At 30.7% G+C, this 23,027-nt stretch overlaps 2 protein-coding genes, 1 long non-coding RNA gene and 2 pseudogenes across 3 annotated transcripts; 2 read left to right on the top strand and 3 right to left on the bottom strand.

The window, feature by feature from the left end:
• The first annotated feature begins 1,023 nt into the window (after positions 1–1,023).
• LOC126554314 (putative nuclease HARBI1) lies at positions 1,024–2,578 on the top strand (annotated as a pseudogene).
• Positions 2,579–6,415: 3,837 nt separating this feature from the next.
• On the bottom strand, positions 6,416–7,120 carry LOC114118962 (uncharacterized). The gene has a single exon (XM_027980406.2). It carries the CDS (start codon positions 7,118–7,120, stop codon positions 6,416–6,418), a length of 705 nt encoding a protein of 234 aa, XP_027836207.2.
• Positions 7,121–7,436: 316 nt separating this feature from the next.
• LOC126554313 (zinc finger MYM-type protein 1-like) lies at positions 7,437–9,167 on the bottom strand. The gene is made up of 2 exons (XM_050209394.1): positions 9,162–9,167; positions 7,437–8,747 (listed from the first exon to the last, which is right to left on the bottom strand). Exons 1-2 carry the CDS (start codon positions 9,165–9,167, stop codon positions 7,437–7,439), a joined length of 1,317 nt encoding a protein of 438 aa, XP_050065351.1.
• An 804-nt stretch (positions 9,168–9,971) lies between these two features.
• LOC126554303 (uncharacterized) lies at positions 9,972–10,415 on the top strand. The gene is made up of 3 exons (XR_007606642.1): positions 9,972–10,097; positions 10,158–10,208; positions 10,266–10,415. It is a non-coding gene; the product is annotated as an uncharacterized LOC126554303 (long non-coding RNA).
• Positions 10,416–17,166: 6,751 nt separating this feature from the next.
• Positions 17,167–18,857, bottom strand: LOC126554298 (uncharacterized; annotated as a pseudogene).
• Between the last annotated feature and the right edge of the window lie 4,170 nt (positions 18,858–23,027).

Genomic DNA, 23,027 nt, shown 5'->3' with positions numbered 1-23,027 from the left:
ATTTTTTTTAAATACCTCAATATTTTTACATAAATCTAGAACAACTAAATTCATTCTGTGAGCCATACAGTGTGTATACATTGCAAATGGATGTTTTGATTGTATTTTAACATGTACACCATTTTTACAACCTGATATCATTTTAGCACCATCATAAGATTGTGCTATTATAGGTACATTATGCAAATGTAATTGACTAAGAAAATTAAAAATATTTTCAGCAAGTGTTTGAGAATCTTGTTTCTCCGAAACATCTATAAATCCTAGAAATCTTTCAAACATATTTAGTCCTTTTACATATCTTACACATAAAGACATATACTCCAACTTATGACATCTAAATATAAAAAATAATTAGATCATATTTTAAACTTAGTCACAAATTAAATTTACCTTGCATCATCCACCATTATTGCAAAAAACCCTACTTCTTTAATTTAAGAGACAATACTTTTTTCTACAATATTACAACATATAGAAATGATTTCATTTTGTATGTCTGGACTTCTTAAATTAAATGATGTATTTAATTTTTTTTTAAATTCTACGTCAGTCTGAGCTCGTAATAAACAAGCTTCCTTAAAGTTACCTATGTCATCATTTATAAATAATGAATAATAATATTTATTTATCATTATCAATTTAAATTATTTCATTAAATAAAATACATATATATGATTGCTTAATTATTTATTTCATTAAAATTATCAAACTATAAAACTTAGGGCCAGTTGTACTGTCGTTGGTTAAACAGTGATAAGATTTAATCTATGATTAACGATGTTGGATCGTTGTACAGTGCTGGTTAACTTGTTAATCATTGATTAAACGACCAAATAGTTAACCGGCCTGTAGACCCCGGTTAAACGCTGATTAGTTAATTTTGGTGTTATTGTTATCTATTATTTTAATTTATTCACATTATCTTACTACAACCATATTCAAATATTTTGTGTAATTGACAATTGTGTATTTTTTTATTTAATTGCGTTAAAAATCTTATTTAAAATAATGAATAATATTATGGATGACGATTCTGACTACGAGGATGATGAATTCAACAACTTGGCATTATTATTGTATTTTCCTAGACGACAGCGAGTATTCAAACCACGGCCTTATCATTTCACTTATTGGAGGGATGATGAATTCTTTAATAGATTTCGTTTATCCAAAAATACAGTCCATTTCTTAGTTGATTTCATTGGCGAACGCATTTGTTCTCCTACTAATTGGTAAGTTCATTCTAAAATTTTACATTTTTGTAATGTCAGACGCCAGTATCATATGTTAGATATATTCAATACGTTACTTGTTACTCTATACTTCGAAATCATACATCTTAACCACATAGTATCATGTACTTAAACGAACATCGAAATAAATTAACCAATTAGAATGTTATATACAACAATAGACTCCTTTTCAAAAATTACTTTAATTAATACATGCTAAACATAAATAATCTTATCTAAAAATCATAATGTTGAGTTGTAAAAAATAAGTTACTTAGTACTGCTTAAGTACTTAGTACTTAGTTACTTAATACTGCACTCTTGAAAGTGGAAAGTCTGATAAACTATTTAATTGAAATTGAGTTGTTGTTTCTATACAACTTATCTTGCCATTCATTAATGATTTATTTTATTCGTGTAATTTAAATTGAATTTTGTTATAGGAATCATGCTGTAAGTCCAGAACACAAATTACTCCTTACATTACGCTATTATGCACGGGCTCCATGTTGATTGTTTGTGGTGACTTCATAGGAATCCATAAATCAACAGCCAGCCGTATAGTAAAGATTGTCTTACAGTTATTGCTACATTATGTTCCGATTTTATTCATTTTCCACGCAACGAAGATGACATTAAAAGGATGTGATGAAACAAGATTTTTACAACATTGCCAAATTTCCTATGGTTATTGGTGCAATGGATTGTCCCCATGTAAAAATAAAATCCCCTGGAGGAGACAATGCAGAAGTGTACCGGAACAGAAAAGGCTTCTTTTCCATAAATGTACAGATAATTTGTGATGCCAATTTGAAAATACAAGACATTGTAGCTAGATGGCCTGGATCTTCCCACGATTCTACAATATTTAATAATTCAACAATAAGAGGCAAGTTTGAAAGAGACGAAATGAAAAATAGCATTTTGGTAGCCGACAGTGGATATGCTCAGCGTAGCGTATGACTATAGTCGGAAACCCTAACACGGTTATAGATCCATTATCAGGGATTTCTGCAGTTGCTTTTGACAGATATAATGAGTCTTTAATCAGAACTCGAAACACTGTGGAAAGAAGCTATGGTGTTTGGAAAAGGCGATTTCCCATTTTAGCTACTGGTATAAAGGTAAAAATTTCATCTTCTCAAAGCATTATTGTAGCTACTGCAGTACTTCATAATATAGCATGTAACTTTGGAGAAATTACACCAAGGGTATCCACTGAAATAGAATCTTCAATTCGAATCACAAACTTCCGTAATCCAGAAGATAATATAATTAGTAGAAATGCAATTCATCATACTAATAGAAAGAGATTTCTTCGATATTTCCAAAATGCAGTTTAAAATATAAATTCACTACAAAACAATATGCAATGTCAACAAAAATTAGTTTTATTTTATATAAGTATTTTAGTAATAACATACATATTTTAATACATGACATATTATATATTAAGAAACGTAGAAATTAAAATTTTTATTTTATATAAGTAACAACGTGATAATATATATATATATAATAATAAAAATAAAAACATATCAAATTAGTAACCCAGTCTTGGTATTTTCCTTTTTTAGTAGGAACATAATAAAATACATATTATAATAAAAGTAAAAACATTACAAATTAATAATCAGTCGTCTTGATTGCTTTTCCTTTGCAGTAGCAATATTTCTTGTGTCAACTTCAAATTTTTAATTTCAATTGAATTCTTTTCAGCCATCATTTTCATTTCGGTGTCATGTTTTTGTTGCATTAATGTAATTTTTAGTTTGTGTTCCTCCAAAAAGGCTGTTTGCTGGTGCTCACTAATTGATGCTCGAGTAGATGCCCATTTTGTTATTTTGTTTTCGTAATTTTTTTTTTTTTTTTAGTTACATGATCATCTAAATATAAAAGAAAACAGGTATTGAATTTACAAATAAAAAACTATGCATTATAGTCAGGATTGGGTAAGTTACTTTATTTATTGTAACTGGTTACAAGTTATAAGTTACTCTAAAACTGCGTAATCAGTTACAAGATACAGATACCTATAGTTAAAAGTTAAATTGATAAATAAAATATGTTTGTATTTATTCATTCATTATAGTGTAATTAACATATTTTAAAAGTTTAATGTATTAAGCATAAGACAACCTATACCTATATAATAAATCACAATAAAACAGTCTTTAAAACATTTGTCAATTGTTTAACGTAACAGTCATACAATTAGTAGGTAGTCTTCTTATAAAATAAGTACATGCAAATAATAAAGTAAAATATAATATGTAGTAATATTTATAGTAATTAAATTATTAACTAAATTAATGGTATTTATATAATATGATAGGTAATGCAATTAAAAAAAAAAAATTTTAATTAAATAAAAGAATTGTATATTTGTATAAATTATTTTTTACTAAAATTAATATGATAAATTTTCTGTAAGAAAAACTAGTTTTTTCAAAATTGTTATCATATAAATGTTTTCTAGTAGGACCCAGCAAATGAAAATAACCTTTCAACTGAAGTAGACGAATAGAGATTTTCATTAAATTGTACAAATAGTTTTTTATGTTGACATAATTATTAAATACAGTAGATTACGGCCAAATATATATATAAATATACCTAATATTATGTTTATATATCTGTGATTACAGCGCCAAAATGTTTTTTTAATTAAAATTTTCTTATAATAATATGATAATCATACAGTTATAAAAATTAAATCTATATATTATATACAATGTAATTTTTCTAATAGTAACTTTAATTTTAATATCAAGTTAAAGGAAAATGTGTAGCTAGTTACAAGTTACAAGTTAAATTAAAAATGAGTAACTTGTTACAAGTTACAAGAGTAACTGAGTTACATAACTTAGTTACATGTAACTATGATATGCCCAACCCTGATTACAATTAATATAATAAAAATATATTATAAAAAATAAATAAATTGCAATACCTAACCAAAAAGCAAAGTTATTAAATGGTTAGATTGAGTTCAAATAATATTTAGCAATAAACAATTACCATAAAAATAATCAAAGAAAAATTAATAACTCAAAGCAAGTCAAAATATTTTAACATATTTTATTTATCAATGTAACTTTTAACTTAATATGTAACTTGTATCAAGTTACACAACATAAAAATATCTATAAAAAAATAGTATCTTTTAACTAATCACACAGTTTTAGAGTAACTTGTAACTTGTTATCAGTTTAATGTAACTGTAAAGTAACTTTACTAACTCTGACATTATGGAATATATAAATAAATACAGTACATACCACTACTAGCAGTTAAGGTTGACCGCGATTTTAGATCAGCAGGCGTATAATTTGTCCAGTCCCTTTTGGTACATGGTGATGTAGATGGTATCATTTGATTTACATCACACTCTTTAATAAATAAAATGTAAAATAATAATAATTATATAATAATTTATTATAAATTTACCAGTTGTATCAATATCAGCGGGATTTATCACTATTATATTTTCTCCGAACATGTCTTCATCAATAGAACGAAGGCTATAATCAGTTTCCAAAACTTTATCTGAATCATATATAGATTCTTCTCCTGTCATCCTTGTCTGTAAAATTTCTCCAACCGTTGAATTTATTGATGGGCTGTTAAATAATTTGTGCGGTCCTCCTCCTGTACCTCGATGATATGCCTTTTCATCGGCATATTGCTTTTTGGTTGTACGTTTAATATTTTCGTACTTGTTCTTTAGAACAACAGCACTACCAGAGCCGTGCCGTTAAGATTTAGCGCCCGTGGCAAAATTAAAAATATTCGCCCCTCCCCCCTCTATTTTTTTTATTATTGCATTTCATTTCTATTAAATTAAAAATTTTTTTCAACGTATTTTGAACATTGATTTGACAAAAAACTAAAGCTAATTTCAATAGTAATTATTAAACAAAATAGTTAGGTATAATATTATAATTAAAAAATTTATACAAATCACAAATTTATCATATTATGTAATATAACAAACAACATTGTACGGGCCGGGTACGGACAATAATAGCCCGTGATGCCCGGTCACCAAATGCTTCGTACGCTACAACTCACACAACCGACCGACCTGTGTAAGGTGTGTATATGTGTATTCTTAAATGCTAACACGGATAGGTAACTCTAATAAATGGTATGGTAACTCAGTTTAAATGGTAATAATATATAATACAATAATAATAATTAACTACGGCCCTTCTGGCCCAACAATACAAAAATATCAATAATAATATAATATAACGCTGCCGGTTCGGCACAACCAATAAAATAATAGAAAATAGTATAAATATGAATAATAATAAATTAAATAAAAACTCACAATTTTGTAGGTGCTCGGCTGGCCAGCTGCTACCTAAACTATCCTATGAAAAATTAACACACACAACACGGAAATAATAATTGAAATAATACACAAAAATAATAAGCAAATAGGTAAGGCGATTAGCGCCGACAAAAATGAATGTAATAATAATAATAATAATAATGTGTGGCGATTTGAGCTCACAAAAAAAATGAATATAATAATAATAAAGTGTGGCGATTCGCGTACAACAAAAAATTAATATAATAATAATAATATGGGCTATTCGCGTTCACGACAAAATGATAATCAATGGTGACGATTCGCGCCCATATCCTTGTAAAACATAAGTAAAAAGCTAGTGGCGATTCGCGCTCACGTTTTTCACTTGCTGATTAAAGCCTGATGATTAGCACCCAAAAAATACAATTAAAAATATAAAAATGCACGACGGCGATTAGCGCACGTACGGCGTTATTGCGACAACGCTGGAGAATAGACTAAATCTTAAAATAATATATTACACGGCCGACGCGGACGGACGGGAAGACATACAAGTGTGGCTGATTAAGCTTCCTCACGCGTAATCTTACCATTATATAATTCACATAACATTAAAATACAAAATAAAACAATATAAATAAACAGTATGTGATATCCTATGTGTGTGTGTGTGTGTGTGTGTGTGTGTGTGTGTGTCGGACGGCCGGTTATCGCGTACTAGTATGCGTTATTCGCGATCGCATATTATTTGGGCGTCAACAAACATATTATTTTGTATGATAGTCAACGTATTATATACATTATGTTATATTTACAAACGTATCATATATATATAGGGATCCTGTAATAGTAACTTAGTTTAAAACTTAATTTTCCTAGACTTTTTTGAAGCAAAATCTTCAATGACGTCTTCAAAATCGATGTTTTTCGTTATTTCATTCTCAATTGACAATATTGCTGAATTGGTTAATCTCTCTTGCGACATGGTTGATCGTAAATACGTCTTAGTTAATTTCAATTTACTAAAAGAGCGTTCTCCGGAAGCGACTGTAACAGGCATAGTAAGAAACAATCTATATGCAATCATTAAGTGTGGACAAGTTGAATCAAGTTCATATTTTTTAATTGCATTTAAAATATTCAAAGCAGTTGCGTTTTGTAACTCTGGTAGAATTACTTTTGCTTGATATTTAAAAAATTCAATTTCGTTAATTATTTCTGGGTCAATATCTTCGTTATACTTGATTACCAAATCAGCTGCATATTTTTTCAATGTTTCAACTGGTGTTACAGATAATGAATGACCAGAAAGAAATTGAAAATCATTAGCAACATTTGATGATTTTTCAAACCTCCATTTCATTTGAGCCATCATATTATCAAGAACTTTGTAGTATTCCAATGTTAAAAATTGATCTGCAGAAATATCTTCATCCGATGATTTTTCTCCGCTCATAACTTTTCTTTTTTTTTTCCTTTTTATTTTTAGTTCAGATTTTATTCCAACTTTATCACAAATACTAATTGCTTCAGTTTTAATTGGTTCACTTCCACTATCCCGCATTTCTTGGAGAAAAACATTTAATGAATTTATCATTTTCGAAGCCTGATGTATTGAAATATTTGAGCTTTGTAATACTTTATTTACACGATATATTTGATTCAATATTTTATCCCACATGACTAAAAAATAAACAAATTGCAAATCAAGTTGTTTCAATATACTTTCTGCATTAGCAACCCCGTCGCCAAAAATTGGATTGGTAGATATGTCATATAAAGCTTTTATTACTTCTCCAAATTGACAATACAACGAATGAACTGCATTATATTTAGATGCCCAGCGTGTGTCACTGTGTGTTTTTAATGTTATAACAATGTTATAAACAACTCATTAGTATTTCCCAGCGGCTTGTTGATCCAGAAAAATAGTTAAATATATTTTGTATAATACCGAAAAACGAAATCATTTTAACTGATACACTAGCAGCATGTACGCCGATTAAATTAAGGCTGTGTGCAGCACAAGGGACAAACTCAGCATGTTTATTAATTTCTTTTAATCGAGCTTGTACACCTTGATATTTTCCCGCCATGTTTGCCCCGTTATCATATCCCTGTCCGCGACAGTTCTTAAAATCAAGTCCATCTTTCTCCAGCTTTTGTAATACATCAGTAGCTATTCCACGTCCAGTCTTTTCATTAGTATTAATAAAATCAACAAAACTTTCCTCAATGATAAATTCGTTATTAACTTCTCTAATATATCTAATAATTTGACAGAGCTGTTCTTTACGAGAAACGTCCGGGGTGGAATCAAAAATAATAGAAAAGTATTTTGAATTTTTTATCCTGTGAATGATTTCATTTCGTACTTTTGAACCGAGTAAATTTATAAATTCATTTTGGATTTTATTTGATAAATATGTGGTTTGGCCATGACATTTTAAGTGACTTGATAAAACAGAATCATAGTTGCTAATTAGACTAATTAAATTTAAGAATATTCCACAGCCAGGTTTTTCTATATCACAATTAGATCCTCTCAAAGCTAAATTGTTTACGCAACAAAATCTAACACAGTCAATCACAACTTTTAAAATATGTTTCCATTTTTCCTTTTCATTATTAATTTCTAGTTGCAGTTCATAGTCAATTGTATTATTTTTATTTAAATTAGTTTTGAAATCAGTCCATTCAAACATATTTGTACGGTGGTTATTACTATTCTCGTGGTCAGGTATTTTGGGATTTAACTTTTTCCAATTATTAAATCCTTTTTGAGGATCTGTTATTGATGGAGAAGTCATTGTTTTGTTTTCGAAAAGTATACACGGAAAGCAATATAAAGATTTAGTTTTATCACTGTACAATAGCCAAGAACGCTCAACCTTTTCACCATTTGGTAGAATTTTAGTGAACCAATTTATTGTAAATCGCCTTTTGTCAGTTATATTTTCAGGAAAATAAAAATCAGAGTTTTTACCCTGTTCGGGACTATGATCAATCAATAATGTACGAATTTTATCAGTAATTGGTGGCCAAGAAGAGGGATCATTAAAATCAATTTCTATTATTTCTTCAGGAACTTGTGATTCATTTTTAGTATTTTTTTCAATCTTTACATTACAGGCATCAAGTACTTCAGTTTTTTTTAATATTTTATCCTCAGAAATCGATTCATTGGATTTCTAAACACAATTTCCACTATAACGTATTACTATTAGTTCAATAGTTTCATTTACAATTAATATTCGAATTAGATGAAGAATTTTCTTGAATTGATTTTTTTAACCATTTGTCCCATTGAGTAGCTAACAATAGTAGGTGTAAAATGAGAGTTCTGGAACCTGAGCTTCTGAGCCGCTGAGCCTTGCTGAGCCGCCGCCGTAGCTGAGCCGCCGCCACCCCCACCCCCGCCGACGTCCCCGTCCCCGCCTCCACCACCGCCGCCGTCCCCGCCGCCATGGTTATCATATTATTGTACACGTACTATATTACCGTACACATATTAATGTATATATTCAACAGTTATCATACACAGAACTATTTTATCATATATTCAACAGATAACGCTATCTTTCCCTGTTGTTATCACATATTACCGGCATATTACCATTTGAAAAATTATAGTATAACAAGCATGTAGAGTCTTGTCTGCATTACAAACAATAGTATTATTCAATAATCTAACATGTTCTGACATGCATACTTTAAACCTGTAGAAGAAATCCCTACCATAAAATATACATGTGAGGGTTTCAAAATCTGAAATGAAATCAGTCTATCTCCACTCTTCGTTCGATTAAATGCGTGCGTTGTTTTGTGATTAAATTTTGAATATGGCTGGTTCGATTGAAAACATGCGTGCTGTTTACAAGAAGAATGTTTTTACATATGTGCCTCCGTCACCACCGGCTAACCTAATCGATTGCAGTAATTTTTTCCTTGATTTTTCATCTCGCAAGTTTTTAAACATCGGACTCGATCCGACAGATGAATTCAACACCGTGATTCACATTATAACACCATCACGTTTTGTAAATATTTCCGCCGATTTTCTCAAACGTATTTTCCGACTTATGGGAAACATTTTATCATTTATACTCGAACAACCACAAAAGTATAAGCGTAATTTATTTTTGGATTCCAATTCAATTACAATATCTAGTATGGTGTACCAAGGAGAGAATATGCTCATTATAGAGTCTAAAATTCAAGATGGATGTCGCATACTGTTAAATCGTAACGACTTATTAAAGTTACAAGATTTAGAGTGGTCAATTTTCAAGATCATCGAGAGAAAAACCAAAATCGTTAAACCGCTCGTAATACAGCAAATTAATCAAATCGCATCATACTTAAAAACAAATACCAAGGCTGAAACTAGAAGGCTTAAAGATATGACAAATCGCGTGAAAAGCATTAACAACATTTGCATTGCAACACGTGTAAATGACTACAATTTCACAAGTCAGCTTCAATTACATGCAGCTGAACATATCGCACAAAGATGGTTGGACGAATTAGAAAAAGATGAGGTAAGAAAAAAATATTTTTTTATTTTTCTTATACCAATATTAATATATTATATTTTATAGGGATACGAGAAACCTTTTTCACCGCCATCATTTTACACTATATTTAATGAGGTAATATAACAAAACCTACTTTATAAAAAACAAATATTTTAATATTTCATGTTTTAGGAAATTCTTTCTGATATCTCCCCTCCATCACAGACAAGCTGTACAGACGAAAACGATGGACCATACGGCCCGCAATACAATACTTATACAGACGAAAACGATGGACCATACGGACCGCAATACAATACTACCAACTCACTACCCAAAAGACGACACACTGTTTAATGTACTTTTGTGTAAAAATATTTTGTATAAAATTTGTATAGTATTTGTGTAAAATAAAAACAACTCAGTTATTTTAAAAAAAAAAGTTTTCTTTTTATTTATTAATAATAAGGTAATAAAAATATTTACAAAGTAAAAATAATATATTTACAAGGTATAAAAAAATAATTACAAATAGAAATAATATACATATTTATGTATAAAAATTACAGTTTTCTAACATCACCGCTAAACGGGTTATAAGTTATAATCTGATCATGTAAAATTAAACAATAAGCTGCAGTTTTCTCAGGAATAACCGTATCCGTTTCAAATTCTACTCGTAGGTCTATGGTCGATGCTTTTACGTTATCATTCTGATGCGATAAATCGACAACGACGATTGGAACATATGTTTGAAAAACATTTTTTGATAACAATGGTTCAGAATAATCTCTCTCGTAATACGATTTTTAAGTCTGTATAGGCTTTATACAGTAAGCTGATGGTATTATTTTTAAAATCAGCACGAAAGTCTTCATATGGAAACACTTCAGAATTTAAGTGTACCTTAAGATTTTTTAGTTGGCAGTGGTCAAAGCGCCCAGCGTCGTTTTCTATATTTTTTTCTATCTGTTTGTAATCCAAACAAAATAAATCTAGGTTTTTCAAGCAAGCTGCTAGACTTTATCGTCCATGAATGTGAAGTATTTCTAGGTAGTACAGGATATTCACATAGATCCCAGGTTCTGAACGCACATGATAACGTTTTACGTGAATCTATCACTTTCAACAGTTTTAATTTTTCTTTATCATTAACTCTGATTATAGGCATCTTCCATATCACTTTAATCAATTCAATCGTAATTTTTTTATTTTTTTCAACGTTTTCGGGGGTTACGGTTTGCGCATACGTAATGCGTCTAAATCGGTAGACGAGCGATTTAAAATCAGTTGTTGATTGCAATTTAGTAATATTTTTTATAATCTTCGCAAAATCCGAATAAATGTTTTAGAGGTATACAACCGGTAAATACATCATTGCTCATAAATTTTTATTATCTTCGCCGTCCAAGCCCGAGTCCCAAGCACAATTGTCTAACGTATTCAAGTCACTTGGTGTATATGAACAGTATGCTTTCAGGCAAGACGACACTCCGGGTGATTTCAATTTTTGTATTTCTATTCCATTTATTTCATATCGCATTTCGGAGAATAAAAATGCCAAACCATTATTCGAAAAACGTACGTCTCCTTCAGAATCTAAAGGTTTTCTTAGCTTTCCTTCAATGTAAATATAACTTTCACACGGTAGAGTGTAAGATTCCATATTTTGAATATTATTCTAATTTCATCATTGTATGAAAAAGTTAGAGTGCGTGTTTGGAATACGGTGTGAACGAATGATATGCATGTGAGTATTTTACAATGTCGACATAACCGGACCGTTACATCTAAATATGTATCATCCATTATTATAATAAAAAACTAAATGTCTAGGCACTTCAACAATTTTATAACCCACAGCAACAGTCGAATAAAATTCATGTATAATCTGGCTCGGCGATCCGTCACAAAATGAGTCGGTTATTAAGTTGCACTCTATTTTTATACAGTTTATTTTCATTATGTTGACTGTATTTTCAGATTCGTATGTAGTACCAGTAGTATATACAACATTTCTAAATCCTAATAATGTTGCTATACTGTTTTCGATTGAAAAGTCAATCTCATGGCTACAGGATATCATACACTTTAACGTGTTACCATCTGATTTTAATTCGAAAAAAGTTATATAGTCGGGCTTCAACTTGTTTATAACAAACTCTAAATCTTCCAACTCATACGTTCCAGTAGGTATAATTACGTTTTCAACTTGTCCAATCATATTCCGAAAACCTATGGTATTGCAACCAGGTTCTATGTTTGGAATTGAATTATTTGTTAGCAAGCTCAAAAGACATATTTGTGCTGTATTTTCTACCTCTATGGGCGGAAAAATATCGCATGACAGTTCACTCGAGTTCCGTTTAACGTTATCGTGTACATGATAAAAATTGTATACACAAGTGTCCACAGTTTGATGTATTAAATCTCTGCTCTGTGTTGTAATTGTAATTAATATCGCATCCTTGAAAATATTTCTGTACTTCTAGCGGAGGTGCTAAATTTCCAAAGCTGTCGTAATATTTTACTTTTTTTCCGATTTTTTTATACGCTACCCAATGCGTACCTGTACCGTTTTCAGTGTCCAAGTTAACAATCGCCGATTCAAATCGTTTAGGACGAACGGGCAACTTATCTCTAGTAAACACGCCGATGAAATGTGGTATTTTCAACAAACGTGCGATTTTTATAAGTTCGAAATCGTACAACGCTCTCTTGGGTAACGTAGATATTAGTTTTTTTTCGTCTTTACTCTCCCACCACCATTTTTATATGGTGTGATATATAGACCATCGCCTATTTTGTACGAGTTGCCTTTATATGGCGTCAGGTATAAACCATTTCCCAAATGTGATGGAACGTTCCTCTTAAATTCATTAGCCACCTTAACAACGTTGGCAACTCCACCAGTCAGAGCGCCTAGAGCTGATAAGCCAGCGAAAATCGGAATAAGTGGTAATGCACCGCCTTTTTTCGGAATGTTTACTATTCTCGGAACTTTTGTCTTTGTAGATTTAAATGTTTTTCGTGCGACGGCTACACACTTTTTTGTTAATTTCATTAATTTTTTTTCACCGACATTTTTCTTTAAAACGTTGTTAGTTGCTTTAGCCGCTGCTTTAAACCCACAATCACAACCACCACCAACTTTACGTTTTGCCTTCATGGCGGTAGTCACACCCCAAGCTACAGCTTTTTCTTTTAAACCAGAATCTTTCGATTTGAACCTTTCCCAGGATCGCTGTTCTAATATATGATCAGCTTCGTTACGATCGGCGATAGAGTTACTACGTTCGTATGCGATATCGTGGTCTCTACACGCAGCGTCTAACGGGTTTATACCTTTATCACCACGAACTAAACGTTTTTTCAATTTTGTACCAGGTCCACAGTATTGATAACCTACAAAAAAAAAAATTAAAATATTATTATTATTATGATAATATCGGATTTAATAAACTTACCAGGCACGTGAAGTTCGACCGGTAATTTGTTTATAAGCGTGTTAATAAGCCCGCCACCTTTATTCTTGTTGCTTCTTCGAGCGAGTGACATTGTGTACTGATGACATTCTCATCACAACATAGATATTTATATCAAAATGAAATTCATTAAACAAGAAACCGAGCTTACAGTTGAGAACGTAGATCCACCTACTTCGTTTCAAAACTATAGACACGGTCCGCTTCTACCCAATACGATACGTGCGCTTATTGTGGGTCCGTCCGGCTGTGGAAAAACGAATTTAATGTTTGCATTATTAACTAATATAAATGGAATAAGATTTCACAACGTTTACATATATTCGAAAACTCTGGATCAACCGAAATATAAAATGTTGAGTAATATCTTATCAGATATCGAAGGAGTACAATTATTTACGTTCTACGAAAACGAACAAGTTATTGAACCTGAAAAAGCCCTACCAAACTCTGTGTATATTCTAGACGATATTTTGACAGAGGGGCAAGGAGTATGTAGATCAATCTTTGCAAGGGGAAGGCATAACCTTATAGATGTGTGCTATCTAGCTCAGAGTTATTCAAGAGTACCAAAACAACTTTTGCGTGATAACGCTAACCTTATCGTTTTATTTAAACAAGATGAAACTAATTTAAAACATGTTTACATGGAGCATTGCTCTGGTGACATGTCGTATACAGAATTTAAAGATTTCTGTACATCGTGTTGGCGTAAGGGGAGGTTCAACTTTATCGTAATAAACAAAGAGTGTGAACGCGATAATGGGCGTTATCGTCACGGCTTCGACACGTTTGTTATTATATAAACTTACGTTTTTTAAAAAACATCTCATTCACGATCATGGACGCCAGTGGTGAAGTACTCGAAGAATTGATAAAAGCAAAAGAAAATATTAAACGAAAATATATTGCATTAAAACAAGGAAAAGCCGATATTCAATCGATAGTAACAGAAACATTTAAACCGATTATCGATCCGTTAAACGAAATACAAAAATCTACTTTGGATAAAACTATAGACAACACTGAAGATTTACATTTTTATCAAATAGATGAATTGTTAGATTCATACAGCATAGACAAGACGTATGGTCCTAAATTACAACCTAATAAAACGGTACGTTTAGGTAAAAAGAAATCAAACTTGTTGGAAATACGATAATTGTTGATGATACTACATACCCGTTAACACAGGGTCTCTGTAGTTTAATATTTTCAAAAGCCCCGAAATTATATACCGAAAACGATTTAAAAACATATAAATCTATATTAATTCAAACATCAGCTCATTTAACGTCAAACAGCAAACAAATTAAAAAAGGTGGTAATAAATACAGAGATATAATCACAACATTATTTCCATCTGGTAGTGGACTATCTGTACAATTACAGAAACATACACTTCAATATTGGAACGATCCGAATGAATTGGTTTCCCGTTTAAAACTACTATTAGCATCAAAAGCTGCTGGCAATACAGGTGTTTCCAACGAAATACTATCAATTTTCGAAGAATTACGCGAAGCTGGTTACATAAAACGTATACCAAATGTCTAAGCGAGATATCGCATTTGAACTACACAAACCTGCTAGAAAAAATTACATAAGACGTATAGTTAATGTATACGGAAAAAATGATCTATGGCAAGCTGATCTGGTTGAAATGATACCATATTCGAAAAAAAATAAAGGTTACAAATATATTCTATGCGTCATAGACTGTTTTACGAAATTTGCATGGGCGATAGCATTAAAATCAAAAACTGCTAAAGAAGTTTCAAATGCAATGTCGAAAAATACTACTCAAACGTTCACCAAAACTACTACAGCTTGATAACGGCAAAGAATTTTATAATACAACATTCGATAAATTGATGAAAAAGTATAACATACACAAATATTCAACGTATAGCACCATGAAAGCATGTATTGTAGAACGCTTCAACCGTACATTAAAAGAAAAAATGTTTAGAGAGTTTACTGCACGAGGTTCATACAATTGGATTTCTATTTTACCTTCATTGATTAATGAGTATAATAATACAAAACATAGAACAATAAGGATGACTCCGACACAAGCTGATTTAGATCCAACATCAGTTGAAATAAAAACACGCAAAATTATTAATAGAAAAAATAGTTTAAAAATTGGTGATTACGTTCGTATAAGTACATATAAAAGTGTATTTACAAAAGGTTATTTACCAAGTTGGTCTGCGGAAATATTCAAAATTATCAAAATTAATCAAACCATGCCTATTACATATCAATTACAAGATTATACAGGAAACCAATTGCTGGCTGTTTTTACTCTGAGGAAATATGTAAAACAAATTACCCAAACGAATATTTAATCGAAAAAATTATTCGTAGGAAGGGGACACAGATATTTGTAAAGTGGCTGGGGTTTGACAATACACATAATAGTTGGATAAATATAAGTGACACTAGAAAATAACTTTAGTTGAGTTTCTACTATGAACGTGTTCGGTAGTTCTCAGTCTGGTGAAATAAAAAAAATTAATTCAAATCTTGAACATTCGATTAAATCATATTCGGATAAATTAAATAAAATTGAACATTTAATTGAAGAAAATCATACATCTATTCAATTACAAGAAGAACAAACAGAAAAGTTGGAATTAACGTGTTTAGATATAACAGAGCATATGATAAAAGCTGAAGTTACATTACAAACTATTCTAGAAGCTGTAAACGATTTGAAAAAAACATTACCTGCTATACATAGTCAACTCAATACTATTGAAACTTATTTTAAAGACAATCATAATGTCTACAGGCATCATTGACATTCAATGCATTCTTGGAGCGAATAACAAATATATGATTAAAGAGATGTCTATTGTAGACACAGAAACATGGGCTACTCAACACTGGATTTTTAAAAATTCAAAATCTAATCAAGATAATAAACGTCGAAAAACTAACAAGTGGCTACAAAATTTTCATCAGCTATCTATAGATTATGGTGATATTGAGTATGAAGAACTTGGCAGAATATTGAATTCGTTAAAGTTTGACTGTATTTACACCAAAGGCGAACAGAAAAAACAACTACTTATAGAGTATATACCACACGTTGCAGTTATCAACATTGAAGACTTGGTTGTCCTCGACTGGATCAAATATGTGATGAAGAAAATTTACCTTGTTGTATCTTTCATAAGGACTTAAATCCTAAATATTGTACATTTTATAAAGTGTTTGCTTTAAGAAAATGGTTTGTAAATAATTCATAAAAATTGTAATCATGTTTTTTTATTTCAAATAAACAACATATTTTTTTATTTCAAAATTGAGTTTTATTTCTATACCATACTAACTATCAAAGAAAATATTAAAGTAAAATATACAAGTAAAATATGACATAGGAAAAAATATACATACAGAAATAATCTTACATATATACTAACTATCAAAGAAAATGGTTTACAGTAAAATATACAAGTATAAAAATATACAGAAAAAATACAAAATATAACTATACATACTAACATCAAAGAAAATGGTTTAAGTAAAATATACAAGTACAAAAATAGACATAGAAAAAATATTTACAAAATTAAACAAGTATAAAAAAAATTATACATACAGAAATAATCATTACAAATATATAACTAACTATCTAGTTCTGCTTCGAGTTCCTCCCTATAAAATTCAAAATTATTAATTAAAAAATAATTAAATATATATATATATTATATACTCACTCTATAGAATAGTGTCCATGAGCTAGGGTGTGTACTTTGTCTTCAAGTATAACCCTTTTATCATCAAAACTGTTATAAGTTAATTTATCGGATTTGATGGTCTTTAATTTGTGTTTGAATGAACGGATAGAGACGTTTGACGTTGTTACTTCCAAACTGGTATCACCAAACAAACACCGTTTATGATCTTGAAAGGTCATATGGTTTCTAACAACATGTCCACGGATTCCTTTTGCTTTGATTTTCTCTTATCTTCTAAAATGTAAGCGTAGGACTTTGCACGGAGAGCACAAAACTCTCTCATAATACGTCCATCGGTTTCATCAGAAAATAGCCCAGGAATCTTCTTTCTCTCAGCAATGTAACACGGGTGGTCACGGGGTAGATTTGCAGTGTCCATTCGATTCAACAAGTTTGGATTGTTCAACAGATCATTGTAAAAATCATCAGTTGAATTTGAATATAGTACACCAATGAATCTAAAATAATAAATTAAATTAATACCAATGAAACTAAAAAATAAATTAATAATAAAATAATTTACCTGTATCTGTATACATGAGCTCAATTTTATCATCATAATGTTTCTGCATTACGTTATAGTGATAGTCATACATTAAATACTTGGAAATTTCCAGCACTGCAAAACCTGATAAAAATTTAAAATATTAATATACAATAAAAAAAAAATTAAAAATGTGTAATTTACCTATATAAATAGGTTTACAAAAATCAATGATTTTGTTTTCTAATGCAACTGCATTTAGAGTTTCATTGTATGTGGTACAGTGTTTGAATGTTGACTGATTTATCAGTTTTTGTAAACGACGATCACTAGACACCAGTTCCATTTTTATTCTTTTCCGCATAGACTCCATGGTTTTCCCAAAAACCGCATTATTTAAAAGTTTGAAAAAGTCTTTTGCTGCTTTTTTTCGCATCTCTGTGTTTAGTGCTATGTATGGAGCCAGCCATGGTGATTGATTAAACTGAACTACTCTATGAACCTATAAAAAAATAATTATATTATAAATGTAAAATAAAAACATTTATACATTTACTTTTTCAACTATGAGTCCATTGGCTATAGCTTGTTGGAGGTTTCGGTAATGAATAATATAGTTTTTTTTCGACTGAAGTGTTGCCATGAGTTTTTTAACTTTTGAACCAGCTGGGATACCGTTTTGTGGTAGGAAAGGTAAGTCGTTGTGTTTATCATGGAGTTCTTTCGGATAAGTAATGTCAACTTCATATATCCGTCCGATGGGTGATGTATCGTTCAAATCATTCAGCCCTTCTAGTTTAGGTTCAACCCACTTAAAACCACCATAGGGCATGTGTTGTGACATTGCCCAACCGTATAGATTATTACCTAAAAAAATAAATTAATATTAAAAAAATAATTAAAATATATGTATATGTATACTTACAATCTTGATAAATTAACCATGATTTGGCCTTGTTGGATCATAATCTGGGGTCTTTTCATTATTAGCTTTAGCATACCTCATACTTGCTTGTGTCAAACCGCCTCGAATTCCTATAAAAAATTTATATATTATAAATGTAAATTTTTATATATAATTATTATTATATTTACCCTTTTCAATCATCAACAGCATAACATACTCTGTGAGTAACTCTAATTTGACTCTGGTATATTTTAACATACAATCAAAGGAGAATCCTGGTGCTGTATAGTAAAAAGATGGGTCCAAACAGTATGTGGTTAAACATAGGTCTCTGAAGTTCTCAAACACGTCAGCCAACAATAAAACATCAATTTTCAGATATAGATCACTGTATTCACCCAAAGTCTTGCATCCAAAGTGACTCCAAACAGTTTTTGCATGTTCATAATCTTCTTCTTGTATATTTGATTCTGTTAGTGTACTGTAGAAATCTGCTTTCTCTGGTAAATTGGTTTGCTCCAGCTTGTTCCAACCATCCGTATACTCATAAGGGTAAACACCTTTACGAGTAACGAGTGGCAAGTCTGCGGTATTAAAATGTTTAGCTGTTTCTCTAAACTTTTCGAACCCTGGTGTTAATAAATTTCCGAGAGTGTTGATAAACTTGAAGCCATAAATCTTAATGTGTCGATGAACCGTATTGAAAAGTTGTTGGAAACGTGTTTTGAAAATGAGATGAATTTTTCTTCACTGTTTGGTATTACAGAAATTCTTTTCACATCGAGACCGAGTTCAGTTACAATAAAATGTGCATCATAATTCGATAAATTGTGAAAAAAACATGGTACAAAATTTGGTGTTTGAAGCTTGAGGTTGCAGGTATTACACAATGTTTGTCGAAATTTACCCGATAAGTGACAGTGATCAGCAACTTTATGGTTTCCCACAGAGAAACCGTTTTTACATAAATTACATGTCTTACATAAATTATGTGCTTGTTGTTGTTCTGTAGTAAAGGTTATGGGTATGTTGGTTTGTAGTAATTTTTCAATGTTTTCAGCTATTTCAACGATACTCTTCACAAAATGTTCACCCACATTCTGATTATCTTCATCGCCACGAAAAATTATAGGTGAAGTTGGAATATTAAATTGTTCAAGCAGTTCTGCGGGAACGTCGTTATTTGCTTTAACCATAAAACCATAACTCATGGCCTCGTGTTTTTGAATAGCTTTTGTATTGTTTCCACATTTTTCATCTGATTTTTTTAGTAGTGCTTCAAAATCTGCATATATAACTATCGGATGTCGTTGAGTTTTTTTCCATGCGTCGAATTCTAACATCGATCCAGGAGCAGGCATTCGAGGTAAAATTGGTTTATGTGTTCCGCATATTAACTTGTGTTCTTCAAATCGTATGCGCTCATTTAATTCGTATTTATTAATATTTAGAGGTTCGAACGATGTAAAGCAACGTTTACAAAATACAGCGCTTGCTTTATGTTGGGTTTTCTGTGATCGCACAAGTCGGGAAAAATTAGAGATGTAGGTAAAATGAGAATTTTCATCATCGGTTATTAGTAACAAGTCGAAATGATCTGTTTTTTCTTCATCTACCACCTTCAATGGAAACACTTCATATTTTGGAAATTTTTGCGGTGGTTGGAAATGTTTTTCGAGTCCGTAAACATTGACAGTTACATTAGGATTATTTTTTTCGAAAATGTTAACCTGATGTAATTTTGTCGGGAACGTGATACCGGAAAAATTATATTTTTCTTCGTGCGTTGTATAATTTTCTATACGTTGTTTATTTGAACCTGTTACGTGTTTTGCTAATATAGCCCACTTGAAGCACTGTTGGTCTGAGTTTTGCGGGTTGATTACAGCTTTTTTCTTTCAATGAAATCAGGTAACGGAATATAAGACGATGCGCTCATAGGCGTATATTGATAAACACCTAATAATATTCCGTCAATACACTGTAGCGTATAACCACTTCCTTGCTAGAATATTCGTCTTGTTCAGCCATTAATTTTATAATGCCTTCTTCAACAATTTCCCGTACACCAGTTTCGGCAAAAATCGGTCTAGCTGAGGTCTTAAATGAACGGTTTTCTGATGTATTATCAACATTTGGAATATTGTATGTAGCTTCCAGCTTTAAATTAAACTTGATCGGATGTTTAGACGCTTGTGATTTTAGTAACTCGACTAATTCAGATTTAATCGAATTAAAAAATTCAATATAGTTTTGAATATTTTCGATATTTTTTGCGTAATACCATACGACTTTTCTATTTGCAGAAGACGAAATTTCGATAAAGCCGGGAGACTGTACAAGAAGTAAACGTGCTTTTTTAGCTTTGATAGCAGACGTAGTGTTTGCGGAAGAAGTACGTTTTCCGTTATCGGTTGTAGTGTAAGAATCTTTAAAAAATAATAAACCTAATTAATATCTAAAAATGTGTTGTCGAAAATGTCGCGAGTGATAAAATATAAATACCTGTATTAGCGTCTAGCATTTCATATGCGTCCATTGCAAGCATACAAATATCGTCATCAGATAACATGTTTGAACCACCAGCCGGTATATCTGGAACAGTTATTTGTGGTGTTATCTGTATATCTTCACGTGCGGCGGGTTGACGATGAGCAGGCACGTTAATGATACCTTGAAAAAATTATTATAAATTAATATAATGAATGATGAAAAATTAATATTATATAAATACGTACCATGAACATTTTTATGGTGTCTATTAAGATCTGACTTGTATTTAAATGTCGTTGGGCAAATAGTGCACGGGAAACGTATACCGGTATGTGTTTTTTGGTGTCTATTAAGATGTGACTTGTTTTTAAATATCGTAAGGCAAATAGTGCATTGGAATCGAATTCCGAGATGAGTTTTTTATGAGTCAACAAATTACGCTTCGCGTTAAAAACCGATGGACACTTATCGCATTTAAACATGTTTAAATAAAGTGTTTAAACACTTGGAAAAATTGTTAATACTGTTGTGTGAAAACGCGGAGATAATACGTACGAAATGGTTGTCTAGAACAGACTGAACGTACATCGACGGGTAACGGAGCAAGTGTCTTAGCATTTGCGGCGGTGAAGATAAATTAAGCCAGGGTTAGGTAAAATATTATTTGGGAATTAGGTATATCACTATAGATTTTTAACTATTTTGGGTATCATTGTATTGAACAGAGCATCGATAAAATTCCTGAAACTGACCTGCACGTGTCGAGAATAGACCGGTTGGGACAGGACATTTTCGATAACAATAGAATACACTAGTGTTTTTCGATCAAATAGTCTCGTAAAACCCAACGACGTATTATTTAATTTGTAACACATTTTATATATGATTTATATAACTCACCTAAAGATGTGATTGTATGTTTTTCACCATATCTCCTCCTCGTCATAATTATCGTGGAACTTTATTTTTTTATTGATATAATCTAAAATCTTATTACTATAGTATATTTAACGAATCTAAAATTAAACAGCTAATTTTTTTCTTTTTTCCTAATTCTAATTTTTTCTTATCTTCTAATTTTTTCCTAATTTTAAATCTAAATTAAATATAATGCTACTTAAACTAATATTTACATTATTTACATTATTTAACTTATAAATATAAATCTTATATAATAACTCCTCCCAATAGTTTTTTCCTATGGAGGAGGAGTTACGAAAAAAAAAACACTTATTTAATAATTTATCTATCCAATTGTTATGATTTATTGGAATATATAAAAATTACAAACTAAACTATTATCTAATAAATGAAGCTTCCATTGGGAATGCCCATCGTCGCAATGTAATTGATAGGCTTCTTCGAAGATTTCACGTAAGAAAAATTCGATATCGAAGCTCGAGTATTTGGTTATGTCCTCGATTAACCATTGCGGTCTACCAATAAACTTATTATTATAAACTTATACCATCTTGAGTTTTTTACAAGATGGTATTTACTACAAAAATTTTTTTTCCTTAACCTACAATTTAAACATAACGAATCTAGACCACAATCTTTACAAGTGACCTTAATTAATTCTTCGAAAGAAGTATTTAAATAAAAATGGAATACTTCATACACTAAAAAAAAAAAAAAAAAAAAAAATCTTAGATGTATTACATATAAAAAAACTATAAAGGTACTTACGTGTCATGAGATCCATATTTAAAAGAAAAAAAAATGTACAGAAAATGTATGTAGAAATGTGCTGTTGCTTGTTGATCGACAAAAATACAACTAATTTCGAAAACTCTGGTTTTCGAAATCTTAGGATACATTTGACTTAAAGGA

The sequence above is a fragment of the Aphis gossypii genome, unplaced genomic scaffold (assembly GCF_020184175.1).
Source record: "Aphis gossypii isolate Hap1 unplaced genomic scaffold, ASM2018417v2 Contig00461, whole genome shotgun sequence".
NCBI lineage: Eukaryota > Metazoa > Arthropoda > Insecta > Hemiptera > Aphididae > Aphis > Aphis gossypii.
This window is presented reverse-complemented; position numbering and strand designations above follow the sequence as displayed.